Genomic DNA, 25,852 nt, shown 5'->3' with positions numbered 1-25,852 from the left:
TTCTCTTCTACAAGCCAACTTATGACAACTGCCTCTAGATCTAGCAGGAACCAGCTGCTAAGTACAGGGTCTTCTCAGTGCAAGGTCTTAGCATCAAGCAGTTAGCCCCTAAGCTTGCTGGGAAGTAAGGATCTGTGCTCACTGAGGAAAGCTATTTTACCTTCTTTGACCGTTGGGGACAGAGTGTTCAAGTCATAATAATCCTTGCTTCATAACATACTTATTATTGGTCCATGTAAGATCCTCCTGCCTGCCTTTCTACATGCACATTACAAAGCCACTTCCCAGCATAAAACCTGGAACACTGATTAAGTTCAGAGGTTCTTCCAATCCTGCCCCTTTATTTTTCCAACCCAGTATCATTCATAATAAATATAAGTAAATCATAACAATATCACAAATTTCATGTTTTTTATTTAAGTTATTTATTTAAGAGTGGGGCAGATAGAGAAGGTGCTCCAGGGTCTCTAGCCACTGCAAATGAACTCCACACATGAGCCACTTTGTGCATCTTTTATGTGGGTACTGAGGAATGGAACCTGGGTCCTTATGCTTCCCAGGCGAGCACTTAACCACTAAGCCATCTCTCCAGCCCTCCTTTTATTTATTTATAAGCAAGGAGAGAGAGAATGTGAATGAGTGAGTATGTGCAGGCCAGTCCTTTTATTTATTTTTTTAATTACTTATGAGGAGGGAGAGAGAATGTGACTGAGTATGGATAGGCCAGGGCCTCTTGCCACTACAAACTCCAAATGCATGTGCCACTTTGTGCATTCGACTACAGGGGAAATGAACCAGGCAGGCAGTCTTTGTAAGCCCACTTCTTTCATTTTTCTATAGTTTTATATTTATATTACCAGAATTTTTTTAGTTTGCTTGTTTTAAGAATTGTTTATGGGCATGGTGGTGCACACCTTTAACACTTGGTAGGCAGAGGTAAGAGGATAGCCATGAGTTCAAGGTCACCCTCAGACTATGGAATGAATTTCAGGTCAGCCTGGGCTAGACCAAGACCCTACCTCAAAAAAAAAAAAAAAAAATTGGGCTGGAGAGATGGCTTAGTGGTTAAGCCCTTGCCTGTGAAGCCTAAGGACCCCGGTTTGAGGCTCAGTTCCCCAGGACCCACGTTAGCCAGATGCACAAGGGGGCGCACACATCTGGAGTTCGTTTGCAGTGGCTGGAAGCCGTGGCACACCCATTCTCAATCTCTCTCTCTCTCTCTCTCTCTTTCTCTAATAAATAAATAAATAAAATTTAAAAAAAAAACTCTTTAAAAAAATTGTTTAAAGGGCTGTATGTGACCTTTTGGAATTTATCTCTTTTATTTTCAATCATGATGCTTGGCTAGGGAGATGGCTCAGGTTAAAGGCACTTACTTGCAAAGCCTGCAGGCCCAGGTTTAATTCCCCAATGTCCATGTAAAGCCAAATGCACAGCACAAAGTGGTGCATGCACCTGTCATTATGTGCAGTGGGAAAAGGCCCTGGTGTGCCTGTTTATTCTCTCAGTCTATCTCTCTGCTTGCAAATAAAGTATTTTAAAAAATAAAATCTTGATGCTGAGTCATTTTGTTATGTTGGATGGCTGGAATTCATTAATTTTGACGGCATACTGTATAATTTATTGTGAAAATAAGCTATAATACATTTGTCTACAACTCTAGCCATTCCTCTAACATGTCTGTCTTTTGGGGGAAGGATGGTTGGCAAAGAATCCTAGTATCTGCCATGGGGAGAAGTGGTTAAGTTGTATCTCAGATGACCTGATGTTTCTGTCCTAGGTACAATGTGGTTTTTAAGTACTTACTGAGCGTGCGCCGTGTCCAAGCTGAACTGCAGCACTGCTGGGCCCTACAGATGCAGCGCAAGCACCTCAAGTCCAACCAGACTGATGCCGTCAAGTGGCGCCTAAGAAATCACATGGCATTCCTGGTAGATAATCTTCAGTACTATCTTCAGGTATGTTCTGAAGGATGATTAGAAGGAAGTGGTATGAAAATAAATTACTTATGGCAGGGTGTGGTGGTGCATGCCTTTAATCTCAGCAGAGGCAGAAACCAGTCTGGGACTACAGAGTGGTTTCCAGGTCAGCCTGGGCTAGAGTCCTGAGACCCAACCTCAAAAGAAAAAGGAAGGAAAGAAAGAAAATAGATTACTGAGGTGCGTGGTGGTTCACACCTTTTTTTTTTAAAAAAAAATTACTTATTTATTTATTTATTTGAGAGCGACAGACACAGAGAGAAAGACAGATAGAGGGAGAGAGAGAACGGGCGCGCCAGGGCTTCCAGCCTCTGCGAATGAACTCCACACGCGTGCGCCCCCTTGTGCATCTGGCTAACGTGGGACCTGGGGAACCGAGCCTCGAACCGGGGTCGTTAGGCTTCACAGGCAAGGGCTCAACCGCTATGCCATCTCTCCAGCCCTGGTGCACGCCTTTAATCCCAGCACTCGGGAGGCGGAGGTAGGAGGATTGCCATGAGTTCAAGGCCACCCTGAGATGACAGAGTTAATTCCAGGTCAGCCTGGACCAGAGTGAGACCCTACCTTGAAAAGCCAAAAAAAATTTTTAAAAAAAAGAAAAAAGGAAAATAGATTACTGAAAAGGACTTAGAGTTATATACTTAGTAAAATGCTAGAGTTTAAAAAACTGTATTATGGGTATTTTAGAGAAAATAGAAATACCTGGATAAAGAGAATTTAGAAGTTAGGATCCTTATAAGCAGTGCATTATTTAGTATTAACTTGCTGCTTCATTCTGGAATCATCTATGATCACATTAAGTCAGTTAATGGAAAGGACATGCTGTGAGTGGATTAGGCTAGGACAGGTGGGAGTGGTCTGCCAGGACTTTTGAGGCAGTTAAGAACTGCACACCTATAGCTGGTAATGTGGTGATGTGTAGTGTTTGCCTAGCGTACTGGACTTGGGTTCCATCCCCATTTAAAACTAGGCATGGGCTGGAGAGATGGCTTAGCGGTTAAGCGCTTGCCTGTGAAGCCTAAGGACCCCGGTTCGAGGCTCGGTTCCCCAGGTCCCACATTAGCCAGATACACAAGAGGGCGCACGCGTCTGGAGTTTGTTTGCAGTGGCTGGAAGCCCTGGCGCTCCCATTCTCTCTCTCTCCCTCTGTCTTTCTCTCTGTGTCTGTCGCTCTCAAATAAATAAATAAAAATTTAATAAAAAAAAACAAAACTAGGCATAGTGGCACATGCCTATAATCTCAGCATCTGGGAGATATAGACAGGAGGGTTAGAAATTCAAGGTCAGTTTTAGCTAAAGAGCAAGCTTAAGGCCAGCCTAGGTTACATGAGACCCTGTCTCGAGATACTTTGGCTTAAACAATAGGCAGAAGAGTGATTGAGGCAGGGCACCTGGTGTTTAGCTCTGACCACTACAGGTGATTCCCCAACCCCAACCTTTGCCACAGGCTTAGAGTGCTGCAGACAGACATGCATACACCACACACACATACACACCAGGAAGCCAAAAAAAAAAAAAAAAAAGTGCTCTAGCTCTTGCTTCATCAGCACAAAGCTTTAAGTTTCATCCCTAGCACTCCCTCCCCAACAAAAAAATACTTTCCAGTCAGCCTGAAGATGAAAAATAGACAGGAAACCGGGAATGATGATGCATGCCTTCAATCCCAGCACTCAGTTGGCAGATGTAGGATTGCTGTGAATTCAAGGCCAGCCTGGGCTAGAATGAGACCCTGCCTTGGGGAAAAAAGCAACATGAAATAAGAGTGCTCAGGATATGCATGGTGCTAAAAATTGTTCAACTTGTCTATCAGGTAGATGTGCTGGAATCTCAGTTCTCACAGCTGCTTCATCAGATCAATTCTACTCGAGACTTTGAAAGCATCCAAATGGCCCACGACCACTTCCTTAGCAACTTGCTGGCTCAGTCCTTTATCTTGCTGAAACCTGTAAGTAGAGCTGGTGGGTTCACTTAACACTGCTTCTAGCAGTGACTGTTCCCTTAGGCACTTTGAGCTGACAGTTGACTATGAAACTATTATGAGTAGGAAACTATTATTAAGCACTTGCTCAAGTCCACTTTCAAACTTTTTTTTTGTTTGTTTGTTTTTTGAGTTAGGGTCTCACTCTAGCCCAGGCTGACCTGGAATGCACTAGGTAATCTCAAGGTGGCCTCAAACTCACGGTGATCCTCCTCCCTTTGCCTTCCAAGTGCTGGGATTAAAGGCATGCGCCACCAAACCTGGCCATTTTCAAACATTTTTGACAACTTAATACAGCAAAGCAAAAAAGGGACTATAAAAAGGAACTTCTGGGTGTGGTAAATAGAGATAAAAGAATTATATATTTGACCCTCAGAAGGAAGGACTTAAAATTCAGGTTTTTGGGTTTTTTCTCGGACACTGTAGAAACACCAATGAGTTCTTTTTCTTAGAAATCTGAAATTTCAAAGTTGTTTTCTCAACTTGAATAGTATCTGTCGATCTAGTCTGTCTGTCTCTGAATTGTATAGTTTTTTTAAAAAGCTACTCGTTTGAGAGAGAGAATGGGTGTGCCAGGGCCTCTGGCCACTACAAATGAACTCCAGACACATGTGCCACCTTGTACATCTGGTGGGTACTGGGGAATAGAACTCGGGTCCTTAGGCTTTGCAGGCAAGTGCCTTAACTGGTGAGCCATCTCTCCAGCCATGAATGTGTGTCTTATCTGCAAGTATATACATGTATCTCATAGCTATTATTCTCAACATTGTCTAGCACATTGAGATGATCTAGGACCTTTTAAAAGTCAGGTTCTGGGAGCCAGGTTCTAGGCTAAAGAGATGGCTGAGTGGTTAAGGGTACTTGCTTGCAAGGCCTGGTGGCCCAGGTCCAGTTCCCCAGTACTCATGTAAAGACAGATGCATAGAATGGTATATGCATCTAAAGCTTGGTTACAGAGGGTTCTGGTGTGCCCATTTCCCTTTCTCTCCCTTTCTCCTTGCAAATAAATAAAAATATTTCAAGTTGGATCCTAAGAGCAGTTAAGTTAGACTCTCCAGAGTGAGATTCAGGCCACAGGACTTTTGTGAGGTGTTTTTGTTTGTTTGCTTACTTTGTTTTTTGTTTTGTTTTGGTTTTTTGAGGTAGGGTCTCGCTCTTGCCCAGGCTGATGTGGAATTTATTATGTAGTCTCAGGCTGGCCTTAAACTCAGTGATCCTCCCACCTCAGCCTCCAGAGTTCTGGGATTAAAGGCTTGTGTCCCCACACTCACCCAAGCAGCGGTATTTTTAAAGCTTACAAACTGGTTCCAATTCTACAGTTAAAAGCAGGATGGACTGCCCCTTGTAATTACTAGAGTAACAGTTACACTTGCCCATGGTGCCAGTACAGGCTTCTTTTTGCTCTGATATTTTGGGCTATTACTTTTGTTACAAGAGTGAGTTATATAGATGCCACTCAAGAGGGTTATGTGAATTGAAAACCAAAGCAGTGTCAACAGTATCACAGTATGGCATAGGTATATCTGTGGGGAAAAGCAGAATATCAGATCAGGTCATGATTATTAAGTCTTTATTGAGTGCTTACTGTATGCAAGGCACTGGGGATACAAAGAGGTATAAATTCATGGCTCTGCCCTTAAGGAGCTCACAATCTAGTTGGAAAAACAAGACACATAAACATACAAAGTTCACTAACAGCACAGGTGGTCTGTGAACAGTATAGGTAATAGAGCAGAGAGAAGTGAGAGCTCACAAGGCTACAATAGGAAGAAGCACTTCACTGGGAGTGTGAGGCTTGAACTAGGACTAAAGAAAAGACTACCCCAGAGACAGGTAACAACCAACACTCATCGCTCACAGGCAGGGAACATACCCAGTGGGTCTTCAGAAGTGAGGAATAGCTGAATGACTAGAGGAGCTCTTGTGCAGCTATGCCAGGAGGGGATGCTTGTTCTGCATGTTGCACTGGTGGCCAGTCAACCTTGCACATGGAATGTCTATTCTGAGGTCAAAAGTGGGAGGCCAGCTGTTAGATTGCTTTCCCAGATCTTTTCTTTCATAGATATAGCTTCCTGCATTTCCTAATGGCAACTTTGTTCCTTGGGCAGGTGTTTCACTGCCTGAATGAAATCCTAGATCTCTGTCACAGTTTTTGTTCACTGGTCAGTCAGAATTTGGGCCCACTAGATGAGCGTGGAGCTGCCCAGCTGAGCATTCTTGTGAAGGTAAGCGTGCCTAGCTGTTGAAGTATGTACCCCTGTCTGAAGCATAGCGGTTGCTTTGCCTATGGAGAAAGCATGGTCTTTCCTCTGAGTCAATAAACCATTTCTCCAATATGTACATACAAAAATAACAACATACAAAGATAAAAATGTTGGTAATAGTTGATTTTGACATAGATCATTAATGTGCTGCCTCACAGTGTTCAAAAATAGTTCAGCCCTGAATAGTTTATTCAGCCTGCCAAGTATGGCTCTGTGCTACTTTCTCACATCCCATGTCCTCGCTTCCCTCAACCAGCCACCTCTTACTTGCAATTAGAATCTGAGATCCTGTCTATCTCCCTATGACAAAAACAAGCTCTCCCTAAGCCCACTACATGATAGAATATGTTAATTTGAAACTGTCCATTAAGTCCCTATTTATGAGAAAATATTTTCATAGAAGTCATGCATTTTATGGATGTGGTATGAAGAAGAGTCATTTTAAAAGCTAATAAAAATGGGAATATGGGAAAGCCAGGTGTTCTTGAAAATTTTAAGCAAGACCTAGGTTTCCAGCACTTGGCATGGAGAGCTGATGAGCTTAGGAAAATGATAACCTGGGTCTTTCTGCAGGGCTTTAGTTGCCAGTCTTCACTCCTGTTCAAGATTCTCTCCAGCGTTCGGAATCATCAGATCAACTCAGATTTGGCCCAACTACTGCTTCGACTAGATTATAACAAATACTATACCCAGGCTGGTGGAACTCTGGGCAGGTAGGAACAACTGTTGGGAAACTCACTAGACTCTGTGTGCTGTTTTAGTGGGTTGTAGAATTCCGAAATGCAACTTTAGCCATCATCTATTCCAAATGCCCTTATTTTATAGTCAAAGCTGAGTGAGAGATATTGGGGAGGTGGGGGAGGGGTGTCTGACCATCTTTAACAATTTCATTGGAGAGAATATTTTCCAATAAAAATCATCATCTTAGTAAAAGACTACAGTACCTGAGAGTGGGAAACATTCTGAGTCCTGTGCTAGGTAGGTTATGTACTACTGTGCAGGGAGACAGGGCAGCTTCCACTCCCCGTTCTGATAGCAGTGCAGCTCTAGGCTCTGTGCTTCACTGGCCTTCATGGGGGACTGCCCTTTCTAAACTCTATAATCTCATAGTGAGATTCAGTGGTAGTTGCTTCTCAGAGGTATGCCATTCCCATTCAGAAAAGTACCTTATTGCCCTCCTTTCTCTTAAGGTGTCTTCAAGCAGATATTTTTCTAAGTGCTTTTCACAGGAGTCTAACTCTTGAGTGTTATGAGATTAGCTAGATCACAGAGTGCCTACTTCCTGTCTCTTTGAAGACAGTCTTGGGAAAGCCTGGTATTTAATGAGTCTCTTTTTTTCTTTCATAGTTTCGGGATATGAAAAGTCCGGTTTATAAATGAAATAACAGCCAATCCTACCATGTTCTCGAGTCTAACAGAAGATTTAGAACAAACCTCCCATTCTTTGCCACTCACCAGATGTCTGCAGCCTGGTGAGAAGGCTCTACCTTTCCTCATGGAAGCAGTCCGGGGAGACAGTTCCTTCCCATCAATCCCATGAGGAAGGTCACTGTTAGGGGAACTGTGGAGTCAGGTATCCCTCTGCTGGGCACACAAGTGCTGAATCCTTTACACGAAGACGTCTGTTGGGTGTCTGCTTATGCAACAGTGATCTACTGAGCATTTGTTACACACCTATGTACTGTTCAAAGTAAAGGAGATACAGCAGGAAGCAAGCAACAGGAATCAGAAAATTAAATGTTTAGGTTTGGTTCGTATGTAGAAAAAGAATAAATAAAAATAAAATAGTAAGTAAGTCAGCTTTACAGTTACTTTGTAAGAGGCTACAAACTTTCTCTAAACCAAGTAATTTATACCTACACAGATTATCTTTCCTGCTTTAGACATTTATGATTAGGAGCCTCCCACCCTTGGATCGTCCAAACTGAATATGAAGAATTTTGCCAGTAAATTCTAATTATTTCAGACTAATAAAAGATCAATTCTAGCTAATGACAATGGAGATTAACAACTTAGACTGTGGATATGAAAACTGCAGGCCCAATTTTCCCACCTTAGACAAACCACAGGACTTATGATTCTCCTCAGGTTGCACGGCCACCACTGGTCATCATTAATGTTCATCATTGAGAACCAAGTGAACACTCACTCAAAGCTGGAAAAGAGCAGTATTCTTTCTGGCTTTCATCTACATTTTCTACCCCTCCTCCCAAAACCATGATACCCTAGTCTCCCGAAGTTGTCAACTAGAGATGATCCTTTCCATTGTTACATCTAGAGCAGGAGTTGTTAACCATGCAGCAGGCTATGCATGGTTCTGTAAAGCTAATTTTATTGAAACATAGCCACAATTCATATGTTACCTATTGTCTGTGGTTGCTTTCATCTCACAGCAAAAGGTGAATAGGTGTAACACCAAATGCCTATAAAGCCTAAATATTAACTGTTTGGCTTTTCATAGGAAAAAAAAAAGTTAACCTCTGCTTAGAGAATGAAGGACATTCATTATAAGAGGGATGATGCTAAGGGTAGAGAAGAAATAGCTTCTAGCAGTATTAAGACCACATCTTACAGAAAGTCATCCCATCAATTTAAAGTTACTGTTCTTTCCTAGCAGTTGTTCCTTTTCCCTTTCAGCTCTGAGTATAGGCATACTATAGGTCAGCTATTAGTGAGTTCAGCTCTAAAGAGAAAGATCCCTCTTGCTAATGATCTAGAAACTCACAGCTGTTCTCAGTTCCATTCAACTTTTTGCACCACTATCAATCTAGCCCCTCACCTGATTTAAAAGTGAGTTGTGGAAGCACAGCATTTAGACAGCCTGATAACCTCATGACAGTGATGCAATAGAATCAAATTAATTCCTAAATTTATTTTCCTTTGCTATCTGTACTCCTAACTAATGAGCCTGTTTAAAACCTCAGAGAAGGTACTATGTATATCATTTTTTTCTGAGATTAAGCTCAAAGAAACATGAAGAAATCCCAGTTACTACAACCAAAGAGATTCAACATTTATTTTATCATAAAAGTCCAGCAAATAAAACTATGTACAAGATCCATGCAAAGAATCCAATTACACACAAGACACATTTAAAACCTGATTAAAACACAATCTTCACAATAGCAGGAATAAAACCAGTAAGACCAAGTATCTTTAGTGAGAAACATAATCATGTTTGTATTTTGGATGCTGCTTGAATCCAATTCTCTCCCCAACAATGAGGCACTGGATCACCCACTCTTGAGACACCACAGGCAGCTGCAATGCTTCAGCACACTTCAGCACCGAGGCTGGGCATGAGGGGTCCGTCACCACCACATCAAATACCCCTAAAGCAATGTCTGCAAGGAGGAGGAGAAATGAACGAGGAAAGGACACACAGCTTAGCTCTCCATTAAAAAGACAAATGTGTCTTCTAGTCAGTATACCCACAATGCCACTGATCACAACCTAAAATGTAAATTTTAATCATCATTTGCCAACCTTGGGAAACTATTCAACAGAAGCACCACTGGAAACCAGTAGCAGCATGAACATGAACATATGTCCTTCACATATGCCAATCTTTTTTTTTTTTTTTTTAAATGAGAGAAAAATAGAGAATTAGCCTGCCAGGGTCTCCAGCCACTGCAATCCGACTCCAGATGCACCACTTTGTGCATCTGGCTTCTTAGAGAGTTGAACATGGGTCCTTAGGTTTGACAGGCAAGCGCCTTAACTGCTAAGTCATCTCTCTAGCCCTCAGTCCTTTTTAAGGTGATGCCTTTCTAGTCTTAGAAATACAGATGATGCTGGGTGTGGTGACTCACTTCCATAATCACAGCTCTACTCAGGAGGCTAAGGCAGAAGGATCATTGTTATTTCCAGGCCAGCCCAGGGTGAGTTCAGGTCAAACTGGGCTAGTATGAAACCTGCCTCAAAAAGGGGTGGAGAGTACAGGGATGGAGGGATGTCTTAGCGGATACGGCCTTTTCCTGTAAGGCCAAAGGACCCAGGCTCGATTCCCCAGGACCCACGTTAGCGAGATGCATAAGGGGGCGGGGCGCATGCATCTGGAGTTTGTTTGCAGTGGCTGGAAGCCCTGGTGCGCCCATTGTGTCTGTCTTGTCTGTCCTCGGCTGTCTCTGTGTGTGTCTCTCTCTCTGTCAAGTAAATATTAAAAAATAAAACTACAGATAAGCCCAATCTTATAAGGAGTGAGACTTGGACTACAAAGCCTAACCACTACGGGGCTAAAGACATCCCAGGAGCATTAACAAAACACAGACACACACTTTCCCAAGTACCTTTGTTGTGGGCACTTGAATGGTGCTGCTTCACAGAGGCTGCCCCCCCAGTCATGAGGATCTCAGACCAGAGCTCCAAGAAGTTCTGTTGTTGATCTGATACCAAGAGTACCTTCAAATTCTGGAAAGGGTTTTCACGGGGTTGCCTATGAACAAGTCAGAGAGAGCCTTTTGGAATTGGGGGGAACCAGATCATATCCAACGACTATATTCTCTTCCCCAAACACTTGCTGTCTTATCTATTTATTACTATATAGGCTACCAAATACTTACCAATCCAGAATTCTTTGCTCCTCAAGGCTATACCCAGCTGGCAATAGGTAATTACGGTAATTCTGGAGCTGGTTGGCATGGCAACTGTCATGGACCCAGACATGAGACACACAAGGTATCCCACTTGCAAGGCACAGGAAGTACTTCCGGGTTCGACAATGCTGATCCGCAATTAGGAGACACTGGTAGGCTGTGTTACACTAAGAGAAGAAAGAGCCAATGGGTCTCATAATATCTATGAAAAGCTCCTGACTAGCAGCTTCTAATGAATGGAATGCTGGAGAGCAACAGTGAAGACTTTCCAATACTATCCCAATGTAATTTGTTTTGTTTTGTTTTTTGATGTAGGGTCTTGCGGAAGCCCAGGCTGACCTGGATTTCACTATGTAGTCTCAGGGTGGCCTTGAACTCACTGCAATCCTTCTACTTCTGCCTCCCAAGTGCTGGGATTAAAGGTGTGTGCCACCACGCCTGGCCAAATATACACTTAACATCATTTTTTTATTATTATTTATATTTTATTTTATTTTTACTTAACATCATTTATTTGCAAGCAAAGCTTGGGGAAGGAAATGGGCATACCAGGGCATCTTGCCACTGCTAACAAACTCCAGATGTATGGTTTACTTTGTGCATCAGGCTTTATGTAGGTACTGGAGATCAGGTACTGGGTACCTAATGCAGCTTCTCACTAAGAAGCTCAAACTGAGGTTTTCTCTTCACCTCAACACGGCTAGAGAGTTGGCTTAGTGGTTAAGGTGCTTGCTTATGAAGCCTAAGAATTTATGTTCAAATCTCCAGGTCCCAAGTAGCCAGACACAGTGATACAAGGTTGCACATGTGCCACAAGGAGGCACATGCGTCTGGAGCTCACTCGCAGCAGGCTGAAGGTCCTGGTTATACCTAGTCTCTCCTTCCCTCCTTCCTCTCCCCACCCCTCCCCCAGGGTCTCTTTCTCTCTCAAGTAAAAAATAAAAAATTCCACACTGGAGATGTAGAACAGTGATACAGGATCTCTGGCTTCTTTTTTCCAACTTCCCAAATTCTTCTTGAGGGTTTTCTTAGTACAGAAAGTGGGCTGTTACCATCACCTTGGGTTGGTAAACAGAGAAGCTCCTTACCTGGGCTTCATTGAAGTCTTCAAGGATATAACCAGCTCCTGCTCGAAGCTGACATTCTGTGTACTGCTTGTTGAAAGGAGGAATTTCTAAAAATTCTACATAAAGAAACAACCAAGATAATTACTGAGCTGCTTGGTTTCCTATTAGCTACTTTAATGCTTATTTTTAACTGCTCTCTTACACTCCCCAGCTATTTTCACAGCAGTGTGTTCCCAAAGACATACAGGCTTCCCCCATGGGTCAAAAACGAGATGTGACTTGAGACTGAGTACCTGTCCCCAGCATGAGGACCTAAGTTCAGATTCCCAGCACCCATGTAAAATGCTAGGCATGGTAGTATGCCCTGTAATCCCAGCACTGGGGAGGTGGAAACGGAATCTCGGAGCCTCACAGACTGAATCAATAAGCTCTAGATTCAGCACAAGACCCTGTCTCAATATACTGTGGAGAGAGAGTGAATAAGACCCTCAAAAGTGACTTTTGGCTTCCATATGCATGTACCCACACACATATGAACACGCAAGAAGAAAAAAGAAAATGTTGGCAAAAGAAAGGATGAGCTGGGCAGTGGCATGTGCCTGTGGTTCTAGCTATTCAGTAGTCTGAGAGGACCATTTTAGCAAAGAAGTTGGAGACCAAAACTGAGCAACACAGCAAAACCCAGTTTAAAAGAAATGGAGGTATGGGGGAAGGGGGGGAAGAAGAGTCCAGAGCAGAACTGGAGAGATGGTTTAGTGGTTAAGGTGCTTGCCTGCAAAGCCTAAGAACAACTGTTCGAATCCTCCAGATCTCACATAGAGCCAGACACAAGCATGTGTGATACAAGCATGCAGTGCCATGCATGCCCACAAGGGGGCAGGCATTTGTCTGGAGTTTGTTCACAGAGGCTAAAAGGCCCTGGCACCATTCATTCATATTCTCTCTCAAAAACATTCTCTCTCAAAAACAAAGAGTCCAGAGCAGAAAGGACTGGGAAAATGAGGAACACTGTCAGCCTTGCTCTTGAAAATATGAGAGGTTCTTACACTGTGACATCTTCCAATCTTGATAACCCTTATCAGTAAGTTTTCCTTTGTTTACCCTAAATCCTGATGCAAACTAATCCTACAACCTCTAGTTCTGACATTTATGAAAATACGAAGCTAAAGATCACTTTTTATAATAAAATTTCATTTAATCAGCATTTTTTACCCCTTGTATGTAAAATGTTGACTAACCAGTATGTGCAAAGAAAGTATGGATTTAAAAAATTAGCCGGGCATGGTGGCACATGCCTTTAATCCCAGGCAGAGGTAGGAGGATCACTGTGAGTATGAGGCCACCCTGAGACTGAATAGTTAATTCCAGGTCAGCCAGGCTACAGTGAAACCCTACCTCGAAAAACCTCTGGCACTCCCATTCTCTCCATCCCTCTCCCGCCCTCCTTCCCCTCTCCCCTTGGAAATAAAAAAATATATATATATATATAATTTAAAATTAAACTAGGGGTTGGAGAGATGGCTTACAGGTTAAAAGTGCTTGTTTGCAAGCTTGACTGCCCAGGTTCAATTCCCCAGTATACATGTAAAGCCAGATGCACAAAGTGACACATACATTTGGAGTTCATTTGCAGTGGCAGGAGGCCCTGACATGCCCATTCATATTCATATTCTCTCCTTCCTTGTGAATAAATAAAAAATTTTTAAAATACAAAAAAAAAAAAAAAAAGCCAGGCATGACAATGCATGCCTTTAATCCCAGTACTTGGGAAGCTGAGAGAGGAGGAACACCATGAGTTCAAGGCCAGTCTGGGACTACAGTTAGTGGCAGGTCATCCTGGGCTAGAGCGAGACCCTACCTTGAAAAAAAAAAGATTAAAAATTTGGGCTGGAGGGGGAGGGAGGGAATTAACATGGGATTTTTTTTATAATCATGGAAAATGCTAATAAAAAAACTTAATTTATACAAATAAAAAAAGTTGGGCTGGAGAGATGGCTTAGTGATTAAGGCACTTATCTGAAAAGCCTAAGGACCCTGGTTTGATTCCCTAGTGCCCAAGTAAAGCCAGATACACAAGGTAGCTCATGCATCTGGAGTTATTTGCAGTGGCAGGAGGCCCTGGTGCACCCATTCTCTCTCTCTCTTTCTCTCTCCTCCTCTTTCTCTGTCACTCTCAATAAATAAAAAATAAAACAACATAAAAATCTGTCTACCTCTGGTGGTCCTAAAGCACCTCAGGACAGTGAGCATCAATATTTGTTCTACAGTCTTGAGTGAGGGAGAGGATGATAAGAAAGGGGGATGACCCTGAACAATTAGAAATACCTTTTCATTTATTTGCAAGAACAGAGAAAGAGAAAATGGACATGCCAGAGCCTCTAGCCACTACAAATGAACTCCAGATGCATATGCCACTTTGTACATCTGGCTCTATGTGGGTACTGGGAAATTGAACCTGGGTGGTTAGGTGTTACAGGGCAAGTGCCTTACCACTGAGCTATCTCTCCAGTCCCTAAAAATAATTTTATTGGGGGGAAGGGCATGCCAGAGCCTCTTGCTGCAGCAAATAAACATGTACTAATTTGTGCATCTGGCTTTACCTGAGTATTGGGGAATTGAACCCAGGCGAGCAGGCTTTGCAAGCAAGCATCTTTAACCAGAGTCATTTCCCCAGCCCTAGAAACACTTTCTTTTGACCAAATACCCAATTTGAGTTGTTTCCTTATCAGTTCCCCTCTTATGTATGTAGCATGTTTAAAAAATAAAAACATACTCACACCTATAAGTCCCAACACTTGGAAGGCTCAAGTAGAAGGGATGCTGTGAGTTCAAGACCAGTCTGAGCTACATTGTGAGACCATGAGGTCCTTTATTAAGATTTGTATATTATGTATGCTTAATTCAAGACTTTGCAGTTCCTGACCTACTTAGGTTTTGACCCCTATAGCAAATCCTTACATTTATATTTACCCTGTTCCGAGACATCTCTTTTATTTTCTCAATTTAGTTTGGATTCAATTTATTTTGGGGTTTTGAGTGTTCTGCCCAATGGGAGACTAAATAATGAACAGTCTAAACAAAGATGAAGGTCCTAAACAAATCCAACACCAGACACACTCCCTGTCTCTAACGGGTCCTTGAATGTGTGTCACCTGACTGAGTGCCATACTTTCTCATAGATATTTTACCTACCCACCCCCCTATGAGAAACTAGCCATTTATCTATAACATCTATTACAAGTTATTTCTTAAAAACCACAAGATTATATAATTTCTTAAATTCAGCAGGAATGTTTTATTATAATACTTTCACCCTCCCTAACAATGAGAATCCCATAAGCATTCTCATAAACCAAAAATATCAAGGACTGATGCTACTGGGGCAACAACAAACAACAAAAAGCAGGCACAGTTAATCACACTTTCTATCAGAAACCTGAAGATCACTTAAAAAAAACTTGGGTAGTGCTAAGAAGAAGTGACATGGAGTGTTCAGCACTGAAACATCTCTGTCACACCTTCCAGGGCTCAGCGTCCATTACCGAAGAGGCAATGGGAAGAATGTGAAGGGTAGGACTCCTTACAATATGCTCTTCCAGACAACAAAGTGGCCTGGATATTCATGACCTCACAGCACCTACACAAGACCCTTATAAGAGGAGGAAAAGATGATGACATCAAAAGAGAGACTGATTGAGAGGGGGAGGGGATATGATGGAAAACAGAGTTGCAAAGGGAAAGTGGGGGGCGGGGATTACCAGGGTATATTATCTATAATTATGGAAGCTGTCAATTAAAAAAAAAAAAAGGAAAAAACTGGGGGCTGGAGAGATAGCTCAGTGGCTAAGACACTTGTCTGCAAAGCCTACGGACCTAGTGTCAGTTCCCCGGTAACCACATTAAAGCCAGACGCACAAGGTGATACATACACCTAGAGTTCGTTTGCACTGACTAGAGGCCCTGACACATTCATTCTCTATCAGCCCTTGATTTTGTTTGTTTGATTTGGGGTAGTTATTTTTTGTTGTTGTTGTCATTTTTTTTGTTTTTGTTTTTGTCTTTTGAGGTAAGGTCTCCCTAGCTCAGGCTGACCTGGAATTCACTATGTAGTCTCAGGGTAGCCTCGAGCTCACAGGATCCTTCTACCTCTGCCTCCCAAGTGCTAGGATTAAAGGCGTGCACCACCACACCTGGCTATGGGTAGTTATTTTTTTAAGGTAGGGTCTGGCTCTAGCCCAGGCTAACCAGGAACTAGTTTCAGGGTGACCTTGAACACATGATGGTCCTCCTATCTCAGTCACCCAACTGATGGGATTAAAGGCATGCATCACCACACCTAGTTTCTATCTGTCTCTTTCTCTCTCTCTCAAATAAATAAACAAACCTGTCCAAATTCATCTTTGTTTAATTTCTGTGAGTATAGTTTACTAGGGTACACAAAAGCACATGGATTTTTTTTTTTTTTTCTTTTTGGTTTTTCGAGGTATGGTCTCACTCTAGCCCAGGCTGACCTGGAATTCACTATGGAGTCTCAGGGTGGCCTCGAACTCGTGACGGTCCTCCTCCCTCTGCCTCCCAAGTGCTGGGATTAAAGGCGTGTGCCACCACGCCCAGCTCGATTTTTTTAAGACATGGAACAGTCTGCATTTCATTTTACATCAGTTTTCTCTCTTTTTTTTTTTTTTAAGAGGGAGACAGAGAATTGGCGCACCAGGACCTCCAGCCACTGCAACCAAACTCCAGACATGTGCGCCACCTTGTGCACATGTGTGACCTTGTGTGCTTGTGTCATCTTGTGCGTCTGGCTTATGTGGGACCTGGAGAGTCAAAGATGGGTCCTTAGGCTTCACAGGCAAGTGCCTTAACTGCTAAGCCATCTCTCCAGCCCTATGTCAGCATTCTCAACCATGCAGTACAAAGCAACAAATAAAACACCTGTATGAGCTAGTTTGTGAAGTTATGGTTTAGAGGATTCAGAAATTAGTTATAAAGGAATATCATAAAAGTAAGAAGAAAATAAGTCTGCAAACTATGCTTTAATTCCATGATATACTACTATATATAACACTCAAAGGCCTCCAAATATTTATGATCAGAGTAAAACTAAATTTCTGGTGGAAAACTGTTTGCATACCTAATCTCCCATTGTACCTGCCTGGGTTCTAACAATCCAAGTTTTGCATATACCTAACCCTTACAATACTACACCTGTTCTCACAGCCCAACTGCCTATAACCAGAATGTCTACTCAGTGTTTTCTTATGCACTGTCCAAACAGCATAAATCTTTACTGAAACCTCTGGTCACTTCCCATGTCTTATACATATTTACACATGGCTGCAAATGGTAAATAGCTTTGGTGGCTAGTTGTAAGAATTATCACAGATCTTCACCTGTGCTATTTTATGGAAACCACATTTCTTAATTTTGATTCATTCACTATTAGAACTCTTATATATCATTTCAGCCAGGCATGGTGGCCCACGTCTTTAATCCCAGAACTGGGAAGCAGAGGTAGGAGGATCGCTGTGAGTTCAAAGCCAGCCTGAGTTAATAGTGAATTCCAGGTCAGCCTAAGTCAGAACAAGATCCAAGATCCTATCTTAAAACACCAAAAGTAAATAAATAAATATACACATAAAATCATTCCAGGGCTGGGGATAAAAGCACAAACCCAGAAGCCATAGTGAGCTTCCCAGCATACTGAAGCAAAATGAGAAGCCGAGACAGGATTTCTCTGAATCCCACTGTGAGCCCAGCCAACAATAACAAAGCAAGATCCAGAGAAAGAAACCCTGCTTGATTCAAATGAGGGGGATCTCTTTCTAAGGAGTGACCCAAAATTGTCCTTTGACCTCCACACATCCCCACACTTACACACATACACATGAACATGCACACACAAAAATTATTATTCCATTTGGTTCTTTAACACACACATCTGGATATGAATGTCACTCACTTGTAGTAGTGCATACATTTGATCTGATCATTTTCTCCTACAGCACATATTCTCAAAATCACTGAAATAAATTTTACGCCTCCAATCTTCAGCCTTAATTAACTTAAAGGTAGTGAACAACACGTAAATGTAACACACAGACCTAGCTTAAGGTTAACAAGAGGTCTGAGAATTGAAAGGGCCTCATATTAGCCTGGGGCACTGGGCACCCCATATTCCTAATGTTGATACTCAGACCTTAATGAAATTCAAACCCTGCAAGCCTACAAATAACCCCAACTTGGGTCTCTGGGTAGGCTTTACTCATCCTGCCATCTCTTAAGCAGGAGCTCTTCTTAATCTCTCCTCCTCTTGATCGAACAAAGTCTCTCTCAACTTAAAAAAAAAATGAAATTTAGCCAGGCATGGTGGCGCACGCCTTTAATCCCAGCACTCAGGAGGCAGAGGTAGGAGGACTGCCAGGAGTTCGAGGCCACCCTGAGAATACAGAGTTAATTCCAGGTCAGCCTGAGCTAGAGTGAGACCCAACCTTGGGAAAAAAAAAAGAAAAGAAAAGAAAAATGAAATTTGGGCTGGAGAGATACATGGCTTAGCAGTTAAGGCGTTTGCCGACAAAGCCAAAGGACTATGGCAGGATTCCCCAAAACCCACATAAGGCAGATGCACAAGGGGGTGCATGTGTCTGGAGTTCATTTGCAGTGGCTGGAGGCCCTGGCGTGTCCATTCTCTCTCCCTTCCCTTAAAAAAAAAAAAAAAAAAACACTTTAAAAAAATGAAATTCACCCTACATTTGGTTTCTTCTAGCAGTGTGTCTAGAGCAAATGGAGATGACAGGGCACTCAGAAGCCTCGCTGACTTGTACAACTGGAGGAAAATAACAGCACAGAGTTCTAACCCCAAGTTTGTTGACAAAAGCAAGTATTTAGACAATTTCAGTTTGATTCTTCATAAATAAAATGGGTGACAAAAATATACCTCCCACCTGCCTCCCCCATGTTGTCATGAGGAATCACTCACTGAGGAGAGTTTTGTGGAGACAATCTATAAACCAAGAACCAGGGTACAAATTAATTTTCATTTCCTTGACCAAGATCCCCACTGCCACTTACCTGGCCCACTCCCTTGCCTTGGAAATGAACCACCACCTCATAATGTCAATGGAGAGCAAGAGTATGAGTCAGAGCCCCTAGGGCCTTACCCTCCTCGTCCTCGCTGCTTCCTGTAGGACCATCTGGCAGTTTAGAGCGGCTGGCCAGCTGATCACTGGTTGTGGCCATAGTGAGAAGAAAGGCATAGCCCAGAAACAAGGTCTTGTTCAGAGGCAAAGGCCCTCTCTGTTCTTCCAAAACAGAAGGGTCACCTGCATTATCTCCACTCTCACAGGGGCTCACAAACTCTGCTGCCCCAACTGCACCTGGGAAGGACAGAGCAGTTATTTAAACAATAGATCATTGCCTGAACAGACCCCCAACACCAAGCATGACCTGATAGATGGGCTATGTCCCAAACAACTTTTCTGAGCTATGACACAAAGGCCATTACATTACTATGGCAATCATTCTAAATGACCAATAAGCCATTGGCAAATTTACATGTTTAAATTTTACATGGTCAATACAGGGTATAGTAAATAGTTTTAATGAAATCAAATACCTCTGTGATCAGGTGAAAAGGTGGTTCTAACATGAAAAAGGGAAGATAAAAATGAAAAGTATTTTGGAAGTCTTCAGCCCAATTTCCCCGCCCAGTTCTTTGCCCAGAATATGTGACATTGTGAAACAACCTTGCAAAAAAAATTAAAAACCACCTTTTTTTTTTGTTAACAAGAATTGCCCCCTCCCACAAATTCTCCCATTCCATCTCAAACTCTCACCAGAACAGTGCCTACAGTACTTGGTAATAAAGTGTTTTACATGCAGAGGAAGCAAGCTCAAAACACCCTGCCTCAACTCCCCTTCTAACACCTGGGTAGGTAAGTGAACAGCCAGTCTAGGACTCAGAACACCCATGCTAGAAGTGCCCAGTAAGTCCTTGAGAAGAAAACGAATACCTGACCCGAGGAAGCTGAAGGCATAGGCTGATTAGGAGGCTAAGATGACAGACAGGTCATGCATGCCTCCCTAAAACAAACCAGCAGCAAGAAAACAGTCTCAGAGGTAATATGACATAATGCATATGACACTGGACTATAAGGACAAAACTGCCAATGTGTGAATCTTGGCTTGTTTTGTCACCCTGGAAAAGTTAGACAATTTTTCTATTCCTCAAAAATATGGAAAATTAATTTGATCACTAACACATTAAAGTATTCTATATGAGAGAATGTGCATGAAGCACTTGGGCTCCATGTAAATATCCTAGTAAATATTCAATAAAACTTACTATTTTTAAAGACCCTAAAACATAGCAGTGGATTTGGGTAGGTAAGCCAATGACACAACTCAAACACATAGGGAAAAATAGCTTTGGTGCCAGAATAATGTACAACCAATGGAATTTCATTAGTATGCTAGCCTGAGAAAGTCCCATCAGGACAGTGAGAAGACTTCCTTCTATCTCCAGAACTCACAGCAGATGAGAATCAATGAACAGATCTACACTCTTAACACTGAACATGAGTGACAGGAAAGGGGTGAGTAAGAGGACAGTGGGAAAAGGGGAGGTACAGGCTGAGCCTTTCAATAGGACATTGAGAAAGCCTAAGCACGAGAGCTGGGAGCAGAGTTCCTATGAGGCAGAAGATGATGCGCACAAGGGACAAGGTCTAAAACCAATTTAACCTATTCTGACTCTGTTTCAAGTATCATACCTCTTTCCCCAGAAGAACCACACAGGAGTCAATGAATGCTCATAACCAGGTCTTAGGCTCCCGTCTACCCACCTTGGGCTCTGCAGAGAGTATAAGGGGACAAGGAATGTAGAAAACCACTTCTGAATACCACCTATGGGCTATGGGACTCCAACCTTATATTACAGCCAGGAGAGAAAGGCCACTTCTATGTACTGGGCTCCATCTTTCCAGGAGCTGTTTCTGCATCTACCAGGATCTAAAAAGTAAGAGAAAAAGAAGTACTTACCAGGTTTCACAGTGGCAGACTTGCGGCCTCGCTTAGCAGGGGACTTTTCCTCTTCAGAAGTGATTAGTTTCCTTTTACCTGAAGGAACTCCTGTGGAGGCCCGAGGACTTTCTGTGATTTTACGGGTAGGTGGTGTGCTGCTGCTGCTGCTGGAAGCAGTGGGAGTGGCTGGAGAACTGATGTTACTGCGCCGTTTCCGTTTACCTTCTACCAAATTATCTGAGACATAAGCCAGAGGTTAGTCAAATCCCATGGTCTGAGGCCCTGAACTTAAACCTGATGCAGATACAACAATGCATTTTTCATTTTTCCATCTCATATGGGCAGGTTTTGCCTCTTTTTGCTTGTTTTTGGTTTTTTGAGGTTCAGTTTCATTCTAGCCCAGGCTTGCCTCTTTTTAAGGCTATGTATTTTCTATTCTAATCACTGCCATGACTGAGATGTATTTGGTCTCCTATGGAATTGGGTAGGCCAGAAAAACCATTCCTCCCTCTTTTAAGCAAAGCAGGGGCCCACAGACACCTCAGGAAGCAGCAACCTTACCTAAGCTGATATCTGCTGCCTTTGTGAGGGGTGTGATGGCCTCATATGGGCCAAGTCCATATTGCTCTCTGAGTCTATTTCCTTGCTCCAAGGACAAGATGACAGCCATTCGCTTATACCACTTCCTTTGGCCTTCCTTTTCAATGCTGTAGTATAGCTCTCCAGACTCCTTCCTATGTCCTTTCACCACTCCTGAGGGGTGCAAGCATAGAAGACACTATTATTGCAGGCTGCTTAGCATTCTCTTAAAAAGGACTATATAAAAACAGACCTGAGGCAAGGAATACAGACAAACAACAGTGGACTGGTGTTTACTTACCAGAATGAGTTTTATCATTACCAAATGGTTAACAACACTTAGGCTATATGTAGTTACTATAGTGGTTAGACAAGGAAGTTTTTCTTTTGTTTTGAGAGATGACAACATTTAGTTATAAAATAGCTTCCCACTGTCATACTTATGGATTGTTAATGGTTCAGAGTTCCCTTGAAGTGAAATAGCATGTGGTTTCTTAATCTCCTAACAACTTACTAAACCTTCCCATCATGGTTTCTTTGCAGGATGAGTGATAAGTCATAAGTAATAAGCTGTAGATGAGACATTCTAAGACAGAGCATATTGTATGTACATTTCTCTGTTGTGTTATAAATCAGAATAGATAGAGCAAAGAAAGGGAAAAGTAAATGGTGCTTCAGAAGTCCACCTCTCCCTCTCTATTATGCAGTTTCCTGATCTTGCTCTGACTCAGAACCTGAAGATAAGACTTTTACATGAGGGGCACAACTGGGGAATAAAAAGCCTGGGTTAAAATTCAGCAGACCTGTGTCTAGGCCTAGTTCTGTTGTGTGATACTTGGGTAAGATCCAATTCCAATCCTGTGAAAGAAAACAACCCTTTTTCCTCGACCAATCAGTAAGCAATTTATAGCATACACACATACACACACAGAGAGACCACACATAAAACATAAAAAAATATAGCATTACTCTTTTTTCATTCCCATGAGCAGAAAAGTATACTTTATTCTCTCCCATTAGCCTGTCCTAAATGAAAGGCTAGAGAAACCTATACACCCCAGCACAGAAAAAACGCCAAGAAGAGACAGGCTTTGGTTGTTTCCTATCTGTGCTACAGAATCCCTCTTATCCCTTGCTTAACTCACCTTCCAGCTTAAGTCTCCGCCACCTTACTATATCACACACACACACAACAACCACCCTCTATTAATGAAGAGCTACTAGATTGAGAAGCAGTCTGCTACTGACATAGTAAACAGACCTAACAGAATATCAAATCCCTACACCTCGATGCCATAATTTGCTCTGGATACCAGAAGCCAAATAATCACTTCTAAGAGAGGCTTACACTTGAAAGAAAACCTGAGCATGTCACTATTCAGTAAAGTCCTCAACCCATGTTCTGCTCCTACTGAAACCACATAGCTGATGGTGTTACCCAGAACTAGAAGATAGAGTGGCCAACTAACCACTGAAACAAAGGGCAAGCATCAGTTATCTAGAGACTCTCAAATACAAGAGAGCCTGGAACACTGAAATAAAAAGGCATATTTGTCCATTATATTACAACCCATGTTCACAACACTGTCTCAAGATATTTCTAAATGACAAAGCCTGGGCTAGAGAGACCTTACCACAAGAGAGGAGGAAGGAGAAGGGAGGAGGGGGAGGAGAAGGAGAAAGAGTAACCAGTGATATATGTATGGAATTCTCAACTTGAAAGAGCCAAAAAAACAGTAAGGCTGGGGAGGAATGCCTTAGTAATTGCTCACAGAATTGATTGCCAATAATTACCAGGACACGGTAAGTTTCTATGGACTTTGCTTATTTTATTACCTGCACTAAAATACTCATCCTCTGAGAGAGCTGTGACTTCAGTATCCAGCGGAATGGGGTCACACAAGAGAATGTCTTTGCCCAACACATCACACTCATATCCATCATCAAAGAGCAGTTTATACTTCCCAGCTCCAACATCTCGTGTGATTTTCCCAGAGTAAAAGTAGCCATTGGATGACCACTTGGCTACAACACGGAGCCCTACAAAGCTGTTCCCTGGCGAGGAGGTATCTAAGCCATCAGAGGAACCAACAGCAGCCTGGAAAGGAATCTCTGGAGAGTCGCTCCGTCGCAAAGCACTAGAACCCATATCCACACGTCTGTTAGAGTCTGGAGCTCGTGGCATAATTCGAGTGAAGGATTTATCATCTGGTGACATAGTAGGTGAAATGTCCTCTATGCCCAATGGACCAGACACAACTGTTTCTCTAAAGATAGATAAGAAATAGAAGGTAGTAAGAATATGACCATCAAAGGACCTATCTACTAATTTTCCCACTTCTTTCTTCACGGGTCTTTTCAACCCACTCTTTATTAGCCCCATCACAGGCATGAGCCTGGTCTTTCAGGGGCCTTATTTTGATCCCTACCTACTTCCCAATCAGTGTAGGCCCCTCCTCTCCCTCCTGATACCCCACAGTCTCTATTCCCCTCTCTTCTCTCTACTCCCCTTACTTTCTGAGTAAGTCATAGAGTTAAGTGCATCTCACACTACTCAGGTACCTGGTTCCAGTGGTCCGAGAAGGTGGGCGGCCCCTTCGCCCACGCCCACGAGGTGTGACTGGAGCCTTCCCTCCCTGTCTGATGCCAAGGCCTGCATCACCATCCTCCTCACACATTGGCGCCCCTGTCTGACTGATCCCTTTTCTAGGACTAGAGAATGAAGACAGGTTAGTCTGATGGCAGCTGCTACTAAATTCTTGTTTCAAAGTCTCCCCATGACCTTTCAACTCTGGCAGACTACAGAGGTAACAAGAAGCTGGCTTACACATCCACAACAGTTAGGGAACAGGGGATGGGATAACAAGGACATCTCCCTGATCTCCCTGTATCAAAGTCTATTCCCCCATGACACAGCTGCCTCAGTTAAAAATATCACACCCACTCCTACTCTGCCTACTCTTCTACTTCAGGCTCTGGAAACCTGCAGAGGATAGCGGATACATAATAATGGGGACACCACCTCAAATTTCCTATGCTCCCAAGCAAATATATAGAAACTACATAAAGTCAAGGTGTGTGAACATGTGCCCAGAATTCCCAAAGTCCCCCAGGGGTTTCTCTGCTTGCAGGGTTCCTCCCATTCCGCCCCCTAACAGAAAGAGGGGTTTAGTTATCCTAGCTGGAAGGTAAAAGATTTCCCATTACTCCTTTTCCTGTGGTATTAAAGGCCAGCAACCCTGCCCCTGCTGTGGCTCTCTGGAGACCCTGCCTGCACCTCAGTTTTCCTGGGCCTCCTCGGGAGCTGGGTAAGGCAAAGTCTGTGGATTCTGCCCCGCTGGGTTTCCCTTTGAGTGGTCCAGCTCCTCTCCCAGAGCTGCCACTGCTGTGCGTAGCAGAGAGACTTGTCCCACTTGACGTGCGGAGTAAGCTGGACACCTTGGAGGAGAATGAGCTGATGTCCCCCAGATCACCAGAGGAGCCTCCAGTTTGTGAAGGGGAAACTTCAGTTTCACACTCCTGACATTCTACAACTGGCTCTTCAGTCTCCTGCAAGGAAGAAATGGATACAGCAGCTAAAAGAAACCACAGTGACAAAGCTAATGTGACAGCTGAGACCTCAAGAACTTTCAATTCAGATAGGTGGGAATCTGGAGGGAACTTTCTGAAATAACATAAGTGTTCTATGCCTGTTTTGAGTAGTGGTTATATTTTCAAAAGCCACTAAGCTGAAGAGTTAAGATCTATCCATTGCATTGGGAATCTATGATACCGCAATAAAAACTGCAGAGTACAAGATTGAAAGGAAAGTAACTTCTATATTGAGCTAAGTTCAATTATCTTTTTGTTGGACAAGTTCACAAGCTTGGTTCCCAGTACAGATTCTAACCTAGGCCTCAGAGGTAATTTCCCTATCACAGGGCAACAGCTAAGAAAGTATGTAGGTTAAAAGGAAAAACAAGAGCTGGGCATGGTGGTGCATGCCTTTAATTCCAGCACTCAGGAGGCAGAGGTAGGAGGATCACTGTGAGTTTGAGAACCCCCGCCACCAGACTACATAGTGATTCCAAGTCAGCTTGAGCTAGAGTGAGACCCTTCCTTGAACCCCCCTCTTTGGGGGAGGACAAGTGTTTAGGAGACCTTTTAGATATTAGCTATTCCATTGACAGAGGCAGCATTACAAGTTTTCTGACAATAATTATTTTATAGTACCTTTCAATAAGTAACCAAGAAAATACATTATACACAGAAACAGACTAAAATTTTATATTAATGTTTGGAAAAATAAAAGCCAAACTGGGTGTGGTGGCATACACCTTTAATCCTAGCATTCAGGAGGCAGATATAGGAAGATCACCACGAGTTCAAG

The 25,852-nt window shown here is 42.8% G+C and overlaps 2 protein-coding genes across 11 annotated transcripts in view; one reads left to right on the top strand and one right to left on the bottom strand.

Moving 5' to 3' along the window:
• Tubgcp4 (tubulin gamma complex associated protein 4) overlaps window positions 1-9,374 on the top strand; it is a 59,038-nt gene extending 49,664 nt beyond the window's left edge. For all 4 annotated transcript variants that reach the window (XM_004660881.3, XM_045155918.1, XM_045155919.1 and 1 more), the window contains exons 14-18: window positions 1,781-1,958; window positions 3,790-3,924; window positions 6,066-6,182; window positions 6,795-6,934; window positions 7,569-9,374. In XM_004660881.3, coding sequence (XP_004660938.1) covers window positions 1,781-1,958; window positions 3,790-3,924; window positions 6,066-6,182; window positions 6,795-6,934; window positions 7,569-7,581 — 583 coding nt within the window. In that variant the 3' untranslated portion in view covers window positions 7,582-9,374. The remainder of the gene's footprint in view (window positions 1-1,780; window positions 1,959-3,789; window positions 3,925-6,065; window positions 6,183-6,794; window positions 6,935-7,568) is intronic.
• Window positions 9,210-25,852, bottom strand: part of Tp53bp1 (tumor protein p53 binding protein 1) — a 121,158-nt gene continuing 104,515 nt past the window's right edge. For 5 of the 7 annotated variants that reach the window (XM_045155910.1, XM_045155916.1, XM_045155913.1 and 2 more), the window contains 10 exons: window positions 24,761-25,032; window positions 24,046-24,195; window positions 23,320-23,750; window positions 21,466-21,657; window positions 20,923-21,141; window positions 19,044-19,259; window positions 11,905-11,999; window positions 10,784-10,983; window positions 10,511-10,656; window positions 9,210-9,565 (listed from right to left, as the gene is read on the bottom strand). In XM_045155910.1, the coding sequence (XP_045011845.1) occupies window positions 9,378-9,565; window positions 10,511-10,656; window positions 10,784-10,983; window positions 11,905-11,999; window positions 19,044-19,259; window positions 20,923-21,141; window positions 21,466-21,657; window positions 23,320-23,750; window positions 24,046-24,195; window positions 24,761-25,032 (2,109 nt within the window). In that variant the 3' untranslated portion in view covers window positions 9,210-9,377. The remainder of the gene's footprint in view (window positions 9,566-10,510; window positions 10,657-10,783; window positions 10,984-11,904; window positions 12,000-19,043; window positions 19,260-20,922; window positions 21,142-21,465; window positions 21,658-23,319; window positions 23,751-24,045; window positions 24,196-24,760; window positions 25,033-25,852) is intronic. The other 2 variants (XM_045155915.1, XM_045155917.1) reach the window with 1 other exon arrangement.

Source organism: Jaculus jaculus, chromosome 8, assembly GCF_020740685.1.
Source record: "Jaculus jaculus isolate mJacJac1 chromosome 8, mJacJac1.mat.Y.cur, whole genome shotgun sequence".
NCBI lineage: Eukaryota > Metazoa > Chordata > Mammalia > Rodentia > Dipodidae > Jaculus > Jaculus jaculus.
The sequence above is the reverse complement of the archived record's forward strand: the minus strand, read 5'-3'. Positions and strand labels throughout refer to the sequence as shown.